Source organism: Odontesthes bonariensis, chromosome 18, assembly GCF_027942865.1.
Source record: "Odontesthes bonariensis isolate fOdoBon6 chromosome 18, fOdoBon6.hap1, whole genome shotgun sequence".
Lineage (NCBI taxonomy): Eukaryota > Metazoa > Chordata > Actinopteri > Atheriniformes > Atherinopsidae > Odontesthes > Odontesthes bonariensis.
In genome coordinates, this window is record NC_134523.1 from 31,943,228 (window position 1) to 31,958,043 (window position 14,816).

General features: G+C 40.8%; 1 protein-coding gene across 8 annotated transcripts in view; it reads right to left on the minus strand.

The window, feature by feature from the left end:
• Window positions 1-1,608: 1,608 nt before the first annotated feature.
• The window catches only part of epb41a (erythrocyte membrane protein band 4.1a), a 102,187-nt gene continuing 88,979 nt past the window's right edge, over window positions 1,609-14,816 (minus strand). For 6 of the 8 annotated variants that reach the window (XM_075449618.1, XM_075449624.1, XM_075449621.1 and 3 more), the window contains 4 exons: window positions 7,495-7,611; window positions 5,809-5,889; window positions 4,838-4,940; window positions 1,609-2,744 (listed from right to left, as the gene is read on the minus strand). In XM_075449618.1, coding sequence (XP_075305733.1) covers window positions 4,842-4,940; window positions 5,809-5,889; window positions 7,495-7,611 — 297 coding nt within the window. In that variant the 3' untranslated portion in view covers window positions 1,609-2,744; window positions 4,838-4,841. The remainder of the gene's footprint in view (window positions 2,745-4,837; window positions 4,941-5,808; window positions 5,890-7,494; window positions 7,612-14,816) is intronic. The other 2 variants (XM_075449623.1, XM_075449619.1) reach the window with 1 other exon arrangement.

Below are 14,816 nucleotides of genomic sequence, written 5' to 3' on the forward strand. Positions count from 1 at the left end.
GAAAGCTTACATTTCATAAGCTTTCTCTTTAGTGCTTTGCTCGAAGCAGAATGAATAGCTTTAAGGCTTTTCTTGATATTGATCATCATAGTTGAATGCCAATATGGTTAACATTATGCCAACATTTAAACTTAACTTAATCTAATGATATCTATATAATGAGCAGACGTAAATGTAATTACTAAATATTGTCATAGTCCCCTAACCTGGGAATTCCCATGCTGCTTTGCGCGCGATTTCATTCACACTGCAAAGGCAGCCTGGAAACCACCGCCCTTATTTTTACCTGAGTTAGGGAACCAATCACAGAACGGGGGGGGGTGGGTGGGGGGGTGGGGTAGGAAGACGATGACGACGTCTATGCGCGACACCGAAGCTTGTAGAGTGTTAATCCAACATGGCAGCGGACACGACGTTACCGTTCGATACAGCCTTAGAAAGTGTTTTAAGTAGCTTAGAACGCAAGTTTACTTTAAAAAAGAGCACCGTTCTTCTTCTTCTTCCTCGTCGAATTTCTGTCGCTCTACATACGTCATCTGGTATAAGTGATACAATTGGCTATGAATCGCACGCAAAGCAGCATGGGAAGAACCAGACGCCATTTGATAGACATTCGTAGCGCCCAATAAACGGCTCTAGGCATTCGTAAACCACGCCTCAAATACGAGAAAATGCACACCTAGTTCCCAGACCACCATCTCATCGAGATGTGGATGCGTCAGCCAGGCTAATAGTCCCCACACTTTATGTGGAAAATGCATTAACATGAATTTGAAATAGAAACTGGGAAATATAATTAAGATTAAGATCACTAGCTAAATACAACATTTTAAGCATGGTGGTCTTTACATGAAGTTGTGATTTGAAATTTTAGAAAGATTTCAAATGTCTTCACAAAGACACTGCACAGAATGTAGTGTACAACTACAAGCATGTTTGAATATAGACAAAAAAGAAGAGGTGCGAATACAGTCATGTGTCTGATTTGAATAGGCAGTGCATTCTAAAGTGGTTATTTTTGGTATTATTAATTTATTATTGTTATGATATCAGTTTAATGTGGTTTTCGGGTTTTATCAGTGTATTGTAAACATTGGATATGCGTGTCTGTGACTATTATCACAAAATGACCCATGAGCAATATGCCAAAAATGCAATGATAATTCTTTAGTGTTATCTTAAAAATGCTTAAAATATATACATATGCACATCATTACATGCATGTTATATGGTGAAGTTTTTCAGTTTCTGTTATCATTAATCGGCATATTAAACAAGTCTCAGACAGGTTTACCTTCATGTTGCTGTTGCAAACAGGCAAAATGTTTCTCTCAACTTGTCTCGCATGTCTCATCAATTAAATAGTTACTTGAATGTTAAAATCAGAAATGATGGCCAAAATTATGAATACAAGATCCAAGCTCAACTACTATTCAGAACAGATGCTTCTTGTTTGCATTTTTCTAGATAATGATCTGGTGTAATTTCTCCACTACATTGATTAATTGACCTTGATAATGCTTTAAAAATGGATTATTATCAAAATCAGTAAACAACATTATTAGTGTATGTGTAAGACTCTGACGCACTTTAATGAGGCAGCTAATATCCAGTGGTTTCTGAACTTGCAGCAATTTAATAACAATCAAGCAGGTAAACAAACATTGGAATTCCATCACTATGGATGAGTTGCCCATTTAGTAGGAAGGCAGAAATGGGAAAATAGTTCAGGAACACTTGACAATGATGTCATGCTCAATATAAATGATTAAAACTGTATCTGACTAACAGGGATGGGCTGTATCCAAAACTGTGAATTCATACACTATGCTGAGTCTAAAGCTAAACCATAAAACACAGAAAATGAAGACAGAGATGGGAATAAATAAAGAATAAAGTTATTTAAGTACCCTGTGTCTCTGTGGTCCCGATCAAAGCCCTCTTTGAACGGCACAAGTACTACAACAGCTAAAACAGTCAAAAGATGTGAAATCACTCCACAAATGTTTAAGTTGAACTTTAAATATGGTGAAAGAAGTAATACCCCACCCAAACCCTCTCCACAACCCGCTTTAATAGAATTAATCTATTTATACATAAATTGAAAAAATATTTTTTGACACAGAGGGAAAATAAAATACTTACTGTACAAGAAATGACACCAAACTCGAAATTTGAGAGGGATGCTCCAGTCCCAACATGTACAATCTCCCACAATCCCATAGTCAGTGTTTTTCAATACAGAGTTAAAAAAATGTCGCCTTCCAAGATATTGATAACCAATTCTGATGGTAAGAAAAGTTGTAGAAAAATAAAGTACCGGTAATCTCAAGATTAAAAGACCAAATGCCCTTGATTGTTTTTCTTAAAATCTCCACGCAAATGGGAGAAGAGTAAATCCACAAAAGCTGCATCCTTTTACTACTTACAGATTTTTTTGATTTTATTCAAAACTCCAGCTGTTGCTCTGTTGGCAGTAAATGGGACAAGAGGGGCATTGTTGGGAATACTGGAAGGGTTCTTGGGAAATTTCTGGTGACTGTCTCCCTCAAGTCTCCACACATGGAGGTTAAAACTTCATTCAATGTTGAAGCCTGTTCCCTCTGATAAGTTCTGGTATTTCATGTCAAAGGCAGGGCAGCTGGGTGTGACGACTGGGACTGCCGAGGTAAAACAGTGTTATGGAGACACAAGTAAAGAGGAGGAGAGATGACGTCTGAGTGGGCTAAGATGTGTCGATTGATCTGTAGATTGAGAGAAAAAGAAAGATTGACAGATAGACAAAGAAGAAAAACAGAAAGACAGATATTTAGTAGCATTATCAGCTAGACCTCAGTCTTTAAGATAGCAACACTTGAATGAAGAAGCAAAATCTGATACAGTATTTGTACAGAGGAAAACTATACAAGGGATACAAGAAAAGTGAATTGTATAATTGGTATGCTATAATTAAACTTTTTATTCATTGTATGATTTTTGCCCATCAATCTAAAAAAAAAAAAAAAGTCAATTATGATAATGTCAAAACAGGAAGATTTAGTTATGTCTTTTTAGAACAATTACAACATAAAGTACTCTGGGGAAAGCCTCCAAAACCACTCTATTGCTATTCTTTACAAACCTTCTGTCTTAATACATAGTTAGAGACTAACTAAATACTAAAACTAATTACATACTATACCAATGTGTCTGACCATTTGTCTGTCTGTAAGACAGCATTGATCGCTTTAGCATACTTCCAGCCAGAAAGGGGCCCATTCCAGCCCAACTGCACGGACAGACTAGGAGTTATTTCTGCAGAGTTTGCTTGCTAACCTGCCAGCTGACTAAACGACACCAGATTTTCAGGCTGGACCGCTTTAGGTGAACATAAAATCCATCTATCCATTTTCTATACCCACTTAACCCAATTTGGGGATGCAGAGGGAGCTGGGGCCTATTCCAGCTGCCACTTGCAGCATACACCCTTTTAAGCGTACACATTTTAATATCAACATTTTCATATCAACAAAGCTAATAATGGGTTCTTGTTCTTAAGCATTGATATTATTAACTGAAATTATTCACAAGGGAAATTAAATCAATTGGGATGGGGAGATGCAGCACTTAAATCCTTATCATCTGTATCTTGTCCTACAATATGTTCTTTATGGAGTGAAAAGAACTAATTTATATATTTATGAATTGGGACACTTTTTCATAGAGACAGACCAAGCACATTTTTTTCTTAGATTTGGCAACAAGTGAATTCCCATGTCACAGGGTTAAAAAGATGTATATCTGTAGTTGTTTATAATTTGCTCCTTAAAACTAGAAATAACCTTAATAAGCTTTTCCTCATTTTCTTATCTTTGCAGTGTTTTGGCCTCATAAAAGCTGATATAATGTAGGCCTGTAGACGATCCGTTTTAAAGCCAAACAAGTTATATTACATTTTTAGGGAAAGGGGTTTCCAGAATTAATTCAAACACAATATGACCACAACTATGTGGTATGAGAACTTGCAAAGTTTGAAGCACAAACTTGGTTCTAAAAGCTGAGCTGTCCTGCTGCACTGTGACAGATTCTAGATTTATAAAGTGGATACTTTACACCAAACATAGGACAGAAAAATTCAATAAACACAACACTGGGTCATATTTAGTGTTGCCATATATGTGTGGTAGTGCTTTAAAATTGAATCTTCAAAATCAAACTGTTGATAAAAATAAAAATTAAAAGCCTTTCAAAAAAGCAATCCGCCTGAGCACCTTAGCTCACCCACCTCCACATCACTGTAAATCTAGGTTTAGATTGTTGCATCTGGACATAACTGTCCAAACCTGATGTATTGCCTTCCATTGATTTAGAGATTAATTTATAAGGCAAATATTTGACATGATCATTTCTGTCCTTATCCATTCATTTACTGGCCTTTGGGTGGCTGCATCAGGGAGAGAAGTAGGAGAATTATTATCCGTCTTTTTCTCTTGCTGAGGCAGATGATTTGAGTTTGTTCTGAGGTTTCTTCCTGTCAATAGGGAGGAAACCTCAGGAAAGTTTTTTTTATTGGTGTCTCTATCTAAAGTTAACAGGAAAAACTATTTTGTTATGCAGTGGCATTATATAAATAAAACTAAATTTAACGGAATCTAATGCAGTTTTGCTTCAAATCCATATTACTTTCTGTAACAGTGAGATAAGATACTGCCCTCAACAGAAGACTGTACTCACTGATGGCCCCTCTGTTATTAAGCTTTAAGGTAAAAAGCTATAATCTTCACAATATCTCTTGCAAATGTTCACTGTCTCTGAGTCATACCATGAAAATGGATGGGTTTTCAGATTGATCACTCACCTTCTTACTCTGGGGTAATTTCTGTTTCCTGGTGCACAACCACTTTGGTAACAGACATATCTGGGTGCTGCTCTTTTGCTTCCTTAATAGCCTGAGCCAAAGCCTGAAGAGTGGACCATAGATTTAATAGAAAGCATTGTAAGAAGAACATGAGCATGCCAAACAGATTTACGTATATAGAATCATCTTTACTGTCAGAGTTATAGAAATGAATCACCACCACTTTCTAAAGAGCCCATGTGGTGACACTAGTAGAAAATATTTCATTGCATGGCTACAAGATAGTAAGAAAGAAGTGCTATACAAGTCTTTGCCTGAATGGAAAACACATTGTAAAGCACTTTGGGGAATCTTGACAAGGTTAAAAAGGTGCTCTGTAAATTTGGACCATTCAGCATTTAATGTCTAGGAATTCTATAATCAAGTCATGGCTACAATTTAGTACTCTGTGAGAACATTGTTATTAAAGTGGAGCCACATCTATAAGGCATGTTTTTGTTGTGGCTCAGTTGCTCTTTATGGTGTTTGATTGCACATCTGAGAAACACTTGGTCATGACAAATCTCATTTCCCTGCATTGCTTACCTATAGCCACATCTCAGTAACTGTCTACATCATTCCCACACCACCTCTACAAGTTGGTATCTCATGGCTTGTAGGTATTTTCATTGTTTTAAAAGAAAATCTGAAAATCAGTTTTTCTTATTGAGAAAAGCTCTTGTTTGACTAACTTAGCACCTGTGAATGAACTTATTTTTCTTATTTTTGCTATATATTTTTCTACTAAACAAAATAAGGCTGCGAATGATTCCAGCTACTTACCTGGTACATCTACATTTTAAGCAGAAATCTGTGACAATATATAAACAGTCAAATCAGCTGCTTACTGCAGAAATCTGAGAAAAAACATCTTCACATCATTTATTGTGAAAAATAAAGCACTTAAAAAAGTCTCTTCGCCCATTCCTCACCTTGTCGTGATCAATTTCAGTGTCCCCAGTGATGACGATTCTCTTTTCTATGCGAGTCTCAGAGATCCCACCTTTCACCGTCTACAAAAGAGATACGACACAAATAAAATACATGCCGAAAAAACTAATCATCTTCACCTTTGGATGAGAACAGAATCACCATTTTCAGGTAGCCACATGACATCAACAACATAGCTGTGTCCTTCCCAAATACTGTGGGGTTAAAAAGCAGGGGGGTCCCAGGCACAGTGCACAGTATGATGCCGTGGAACATGGATGTATGCTGGACATGCAGGACTGCTTTGGTAGTGCAGGACCTTTGAAACATTTGACCGAGGGCATACACTTAAATCAGAACAAATAAAGTGGCAGCAGATCATGCTGAGATACTTCCTCCCGTATCTTGTTTCTCATGTATGTGTTATCAGAAACAAACATCTTTGTTACTGATAACAAGGTACAAATATTCATCTAAAACTGATCTACTCATTATATTGATATTTGCAATGTGATTTAGAAGCCAACAAATTGGATTAGGGAAAAAAAATCTCTACTAACACACTCAGTTATGTGATTTGGAGAGGAATTACTTCTACATGTGTCTGTTTAATTGATCCCATATTGGCCAAGGTACTCTGCCCCAGACTTTTACCTGGAAGCAACAGAAGGAGCTGGTATGAAGGAGAAGAAGTAACAACAGAAGATAAGCACATGGGATAATGATAATTAAGAATGATTTCATTCAATTGGCCTATTCAAGCTTTTGTGTGAAGCTTCTGTGGAAGGGGCCTCTCTGGCCATAGCTAAGCCACTGGGACACCTTCCTGAGCTGCTCCATCCTACATAACACCTAAGGTCCAGAAGGAAGTTTTGTTGGAAGAAGCAGAAGCTGTTACCTTGTGTTTTGGGGAATAAAACTACTTCTTTAGAAAGTTCAGAGTAAGCCTTTTTTGAACACTGCCCTACCCTGGCTTGGTGACTTCACAACCTTACAATGTGATTTCTGTTGTGGCCTATAATGTGAGTCACCAGTTGCATTTATTTACAACTGTGCCCAGTTAAAGGTAGGGTAGGAGATCCTGGATTTTGAGTCCAGCGAAGCTGCATTTTGAAAATACACAGGTCAAAAGTCCCAACCCTTTTCTTCACTTTCCCCCCGAAGCCACGCCTCTAGAGTACATGAATGCGCACGAGCACGAAGGTGCACGAGCGCTGTTCTGACAGCAAGCATCGATCGTTGCCGTATTTAGTATTTAGTATTTAGTATATGATAACTATACGTTTAATAATGCTAGGTGCTAGCCAAACTGGCTCTAGTTTAGCTTCCTGCCAAGCTTCTGGACGCGTAATTCGTTCACGGAGCAGGGTACGCACACAGGGGGAAGGAGGGGGAGGGAGGAGCAGATTGCAGTTTGATAGACGGCATCAGTCACAATGATTGGATACTGTTTTTCCTAGATTGTACGTTCTAGAGGTCACTAAAACTTTTCATATTTGTGTCAAAGCTTTTAATTAATTGGTTGCAATGGGGGTGTGAAGAGTATTTCAAGCAATATGTAAAAAAATGTTCCAGAAAAAGATCCCCTACCCCGCCTTTAACTAAGAAAGTTAAAGTAACAAGTGGCTGAAAAAGGTTTGTGGTGATATATTGCTGTATTAGTGGAGCAGTTTATTAGGTGCACAGACCTTTGTGATCTGGGTCGTAGTGGTGGTACTGATGGTCTCAGAGGTGATGGTCTGGGCACTCAGCAGCACTCCAGAGTCTCTCTCCACCAGGTTATCCATGGGCTGTGGGAGACATACCTTTTCAATGTGAGACAAAAACATGTTCAATTCCTTTACTCTTTGAGCATTTTCTTATGCTGAAGATACACACAAATCAAACCAATTAAAACCACTGACAGGTAAAGTGAGCAACACTTCTCATCTTGTTCTCATCAATGTTCTGCTGGGAAAACCTGCATCCTGGGACTCACATGGATTTCACTTTGACACCTACCTAAATATTTCTGCAGACCAATTACCCCCCACAGTCACAGTATGGCAACAGCACAAGCAGCTTTCTGCAGAGGGACAGCACTGAGACAGGTTAAAAAGCATGTCCAACAGTCTGAGGTGTTCCCTGAGCCCTAAACTCTCCAGATACCAATCTGATAGCATCTGTGGGAGGCAAGCCCCACGACCCGCAGGGCCACGACCCGCAGGGCCACAACCCACAGGGCCACGATCCACAGGGCCACGACCCACAGGGCCACAGGGCCACGACCCACAGGGCCACAGGGCCACGACCCACAGGGCCAGAACCCACAGGGCCACAGGGCCACAACCCACAGGGCCACAGGGCCACGACCCACAGGGCCAGAACCCACAGGGCCACAGGGCCACAGGGCCACGACCCACAGGGCCACAGGGCCACGACCCACAGGGCCACAACCCACAGGGCCACAGGGCCACGACCCACAGGGCCACAGGGCCACGACCCACAGGGCCACAGGGCTACGACCCACAGGACCAAAAGGATCCTTTGCTTAGTTCTGGTACAAGACACTCCAGGACACCTTCAGATGTCATTTGACTCAGAGCTCTGTTTTAAAAGGCAGATTAGCTCTGTTATCAAGAGTAGCTTCCATCAGCTGAGAATTATTTCCCATCTCAAACCCTCCCTGTCTCCCAAGGACTTAGAAACAGTAATTCATGCATTTGTTACATCCCGGTTAGATTATTGCAACTCCCTCTATCTTGGTCTCCCCCAGTCCCAACTTTCTCGTCTGCAATTGGTACAGAATGCAGCTGCAAGGCTGCTAACTGGCACCAAAAAATATCAACACATCACCCCTGTACTGGCCTCCTTACACTGGCTCCCCATTAGCTTTAGGATCCACTTTAAAGTCCTGCTGATTGTATATAAGGCACTGCATGGGTTGGCTCCCTCATATATCTCAGACCTCCTCCATCCCCTCTCAGCATCCAGGTCCCTTAGATCTGCCGACAAGGGTCTTCTCTCTGTGGCCCGCACCCGCCTCAAGCAAAAAGGCGATAGAGCTTTTGCAGTAGCAGCCCCACGTCTGTGGAATTGTCTTCCCCCAGATGTTAGACTGTCTCCCTCTGTGACCACCTTTAAATCAAGGCTCAAGACCCACCTATACTCCCTGGCTTTCCCTGCTTCCTAGCTTTCCATCTCTCTCCTCTCTTTATATTCAAGTGTCTTCTGTTCTGTTGCTATTTATTTGTTAGTGCTGTCTATTTGTCAATTGTATTTCTGTATTTGTCTTTCTTACTCTCTTTGTGTTTGCTTTTATATTTTGCTTGTTCTGATTTGCTTTTATTTTTCTATTTTTTAGCCATATCATATGTACAGCACTTTGGTCAGTGGAAACTGTTTTAAACGTGCTCTATAAATAAAAATTACTTACTTACTTACTTACTCATTTTACTACGCCTTGACCGGTCCGATTTTTTTGGCAGGTCGAGGAGAACACAGTCTATATTAGGCAGGTGGTCATAATGTTATGGACCAACAATAATCAATACTGTAAATCATTGACATTTTGTTGTATTCAAGCTTATTTCAAGCGAGCTGCTTTTCAATCCCTTATAAGAAAAAAAAGGTTGAAAAACCCCCAAAACAATCTGGACCCTTCCTTGCTGCAGAATTACAGGCATAGGCGTCGATTACGGGGGGGACGGTGGGGACATGTCCCCCCCACTATTTATGATTTGAATTTTGTCCCCACGACTTTTAAAAATGTGCTCTGATGCGACTGAAAAAAAATCCCCACATACTCAACCGAAATCGTCGAGTCTAAATCATGCGATAGGCGCGCACGAACATGTGAAAACCCCATTTTTGTATTTAGTCGTTTGATTTGCCGACTGTGAGCCACTGTAGAAACATGAAGTTGTAAAATGACAGCGGAGTCGGTGCATTCCAATGACGTCACACCAGAGGTCCGTTTCACGAAGCAGGTTTAGTGAAAACTCTGAGTTGATTAACCCTGAAATGAGGGAAACCTTTACTCAGTGAACCTGGAGTTTCTCTCTGTCTCCGCCCTCTTTCAGCCATTTGATTTCCTCATTCATTCAGTCAGCAGAGCGAGTTCTTCTACTTCTAGAAGTCCATCAGGCACAGCAGGAGGCGACTGTTTCCACCAACATGTCCTTTTGACAACGATCCCGTGGATGAAGGTGCAGCAATATTGTGCAGAGAATTAAATATTCATCAGGAGATGGTTATCAGACCGTGCATAGATTTTTGCATTTGCAGATAATTATCTTTTTGAGCGGCACCATCAGAATGTGTTGGGACAAAAGAAAAAAAGACATAAAAGACAAATAAATATTTGTATGAATAGGCTTAAAAAAAGAATTATATAGGCCTATTATATTTTATAAAGGCACTCGTGTCTTGGGGGTGCACTCCCTCAGCCACTGCCCTCCCCAGCGGTGCTGGGCACCACCCGTTTTACGGGCATCTGCCTTCTTTCTGTTGCCTCAGTAGAAGTCTGTGTTAGTTTAAATAGGCATAAGTATTTAACAGAACATGATATAGATGAGAAGACATAGTTTATGTGTGTGAAAACAGCATTATGTTGGGAATAAAATAACTGCACAGTCAAATAGCCACTTAATATTTAAATATAGCACATTGAGTTGCCTGTAGTATGAAATGCGCTATATAAATAGATGCCTTGCCTTGCATTGCCTATTTACTTTACAGTGTAAAACATGATCAGAATGAGGTACCTCCATGCCGAGGTCTCACCTGTTTGAACAATGTTTTTATATTTCATCTTAAGCTGCTGCCAAGTGCGCTTCTCCCCTGCGGGATTGCACCTAAATGAAATAAATGAATGGGTTACCATTCAAGCAGTTTCCCTGTAATATTGTTGTGATTGCAAAGGACTACATTTAAACTTACACTTTTGCAGCAGCAGCGGTGTTGCACTTATTTCTAAAAACGTATTGAAACTCGCCGTATGAGCGCATTAAGATTTCCAATTCGAGGTTGGTGAAAAACGTAGCCCCTCCTCTTCCCGTTGCCATGGTGACCCGTCGAATCGGGGCTCCATTGATGCTGGCTTTTTAAAGTTGTGGTGCTCACGCTAAACTCAAGATGAACCTACTCAGAGTTGATTAACCTCACTCAAATCAGCGTTTCTGGAACCGAAAAGTCAGAGTTTTCTATCTCAGAGTAGATCAACTCAGAGTTCAGGAACAGACTCAGAGTTTGTTGAACCTGCTTTGTGAAATGGACCCCTGGTAAACCGCTTTCCCGGCGAAACTCATTTAGCGCTACTTCTACACAAACAAAAATGCAGCGTTTTTTCGCAACTTCGCTGGAGGTTCTTCCAAGGATAACTTTTGAGGATATACAGGATCGTGGAGTCACACTCACCAACACCACAGTCCAGGCTGAGGAAAGGGTACAAGTTCTTTGTGGAGACTAGTATATACACAGTTATCAAGGTAAATTGTCTAACGTTTTATTTTTATCAGTAGGCTACTCAATAGCCTTGCACATTCATGTTTTGTAATGATAAGCAAATATACGATCCATAGAAATCATCTGAAATATTGTCTGTGTGTGAAATGTGTGTAAAATATTTGTTATTATGTGTAGACTATAATATTATGAATATAATTTGCCATGGTGGCTATGAAGTCTCCGTGTGCAGCGTTAGCATTTTAGGTTATCCAAGGAAAGGTTAAGCTAGTTATTTGCTTGTTTTTTTTTAGCAACTCCTGAAAATAACATTCTGTATATGCTCAGTGTCAAATGTAGTTGATGGAAAGGTGGTAGTGAGAGGCTCGATGAGGAGGAATGAGGAGCCCCACAGACTACAGGTTTCTGCTCAGTTATAGGGCCCGTTGGCCGAAGTCTGTGTTTGTTTTGATAGTCTGTCCGGACTAACAACTGCAGTTGCACTTTTCCCCTTTTTCTGTTGTTCAGATCATTTTCACTGTTCTTTCTTACAAACAGTACAGTAGCGTAATTAATTAACAGTAATTAATTCATGAATAAATACATAATTTCGAATCAGATCATAATGATATGGAAACATGAAATTAAAGGATATATTTTATAAACTCTGTATGCGTTCATCAAAAAAAGGGCAGCTTATTAAACATGACGCTGGAATAGATCTAGAATGCGTTACTTTTTAATGTGCTGGATGGTGGGTGGTCCGTGGGGGGCATAGAATGCATTACGTTTTTTGTCCCCACCACTTCTAAAACCAAACTGACGCCCTTGATTACAGGCCTATCCCTAAGTTCCCTTTCACAGCTTACTGTGATGTCAAACAAAACTCATCTTAGAGTAACTGCATTTGAAACTTTAGATCATAATATTTCAGTTAAAAGGCTAACACAATGGAGGTGTTTCTCAGAAAATACTTTTTTAAGTGTTACTTATAATTATCTCAATAAATGTTGTTGATGTATTCTCCAAGGTTCTGTTCTGGGCAACAGAGTTGCTTGTTTCTGATCTAGCTGATTCTGGACCAAGTGATGGTCTTTTTTCTACCTTTTTCACTGAAACTCGAGTGTGTTGTTTTATCTTTTTTTTTATTATTATTTTTGTGGCTTTTATGCCTTTAATGGACAGGACAGTTCAAGAGAGACAGGAAGCAGGGGGCAGAGAGAGGGGGAAAGACATGCAGCAAAGGGCCGTCCGATGCGGGACTGGAACTGGGGCCAGCTGCAGCGAGGACTGTAGCGTCTGTAAATGGGGCGTCTGTTTAACCCACTACGCCACCGACCGCCCCGTGCATTGATTATCTTGTCATGGTATATTTATATCTGTTTTTTTTAATCATATTTGTGGCTGTGGCCATCCACAAGCCGGCAGGGGACATGCAGCCTCTCAGGCAGGGACAGAGGAGCGCCCACACAGAACCCCTCAGAGACTGGATGCCGAGGTGGGACCTCCTCGATATCCTGAGAGAGTGTATGGGGTCAGGGGGACTTCGGTTCAGATGTGGAAAGCTCCGTGTGCTGACCTCAGGGCAGGAATAAGAACGGGAACAGGGCAACATCTGCATAACCCTGGGCTGGAGCAGGGCCTGATGTGGACGCCGGCTGTGGCTCTGGTGTGGACAGTAAGTCCTTCTTGAGGGTAGAGATGACCTCTAGATCTTTTGCTATTTGAGGAAGCTTCAATTTTCCCAAAATAAGATAGACAAAGAGACATTGCCCGATGTCTGTGCATCAAGAGATGGCTGAGGGGAGTGAGTTGAAGACAGAATTTTATTCTGTATTGTCCTTGAGGAGAAATGGGCGGCTCGCTGTCCACATGTGGCTAGATCATACTGTCATAATACATGGTAGAGATACAGGAGAAAAGACTCCAACGGCAGGAAGAGGGGGAAGGCAGGCAGTTGAAGATCACGGTGACTTTACTCAGACGAAACAAACGATGCTGCTGAGGCAGAAATTGCAAAACTCCAAAATCAAAACTAACAAGTAACAAAACTCAAGAGAAAACACAGGATCGACTGACCGACTGCAAAGATGATACATAACAGACCGACTGACTCAGAGCAAAGACGAGGAGATGACGATGATCAGGCACTGAATATTGAAAGCCATGGAACATACAGTGGGGAAAATAAGTATTTGATACACGGCCCATTTTGCAAGTTTTCCCACTTACAAAGAATGGAGAGGTCTGTAATTTTCATCATAGGTACACTTCAACTGTTAGAGACAGAATCTAAAAAAAATCCAGAAAATCACATTGTATGATTTTTGAATAATTAATTTGCATTTTATTACAGAAAATAAGTATTTGATCACCTACAAACCAGCAAGATTTCTGGCTCTCACAGACCTGTTACTTGGTCTTTAAGAGGCCCTCCTATCCTCTACTCATTACCTGTATTAATTGCACCTGTTTGAACTTATTACCTGTATAAAAGACACCTGTCCACACACGCAATCAATCAGACTCCAACATCTCCAACATGGGCAAGACCAAAGAGCTGTCTAAGGTTACCAGGGACAAGATTGTAGACCCCCACCAGGCTGGGGTGGGCTACAGAACAATAGCCAAGCAGCTTGGTGAGAAGGCAACAACTGTTGGTGCAATTATTAGAAAATGGAAGAAACTCAAGTTGACTGTTAATCTCCCTTGGACTGGGGCTTCATGCAATATCTCACCTGGTGGAGTAAGAATGATCATGAGAAAGGGGAGGGATCAGCCCAGAACTACACGAGAGGACCTGGTCAATGACCTGAAGAGAGCTGGGACCACAGCCTCAAAGGTTACCATGGTAACACACTACGCCATCATGGATTAAAATCCTGCAGGGTGCGCAAGGTCCCCCTGCTCAAGCCAGCACAAGAAGTAAGATGAGTACAATCCCTAGAACACCATCCCAACCGTGAAGCATGGGGGTGGAAACATCATGTTTTGGGGGTGCTTTTCTGCAAAGGGGACAGGACGACTGCACCGTCTTGAGGGGAGGATGGATGTAGCCATGTTTCGCGAGATTCTGGGAAACAACCTGCTTCTCTAAGCAAGAGCATTGAAGATGGGTTGTGGCTGGGTCTTCCAGCAGGACAATGACCCGAAACACACAGCCAGGGCAACTAAGGAGTGGCTCCGTAAGAAGCATTTCAAGGTCGTGGAGTGGCCTGGCTAGTCTCCAGACCTGAACCCAATAGAAAATCTTTGGAGGGAGTTGAAACTCTGTGTTGCCAAAGTCCCTGCTGCAGTGTGTGCAAACCTGGTCAAGAACTACAGGAAACGTCTGACCTCTGTAATTGTGAAACAAAGGTTCTGTACCAAATATTAAGTTCTATTTCTCTATTGTATCAAATACTTATTTTCTGCAATAAAATACAAATTAATCATTTTATAATCATACAATGAGATTTTTCTAGATTTTTTTAAGATTCTGTCTCTCACAGTTGAAGTGTACCTACGATGAAAATTACAGACCTCTCCATTCTTTGTAAGTGGGAAAACTTGCAAAATGGGCCGTGTATCAAATACTTATTTTCCA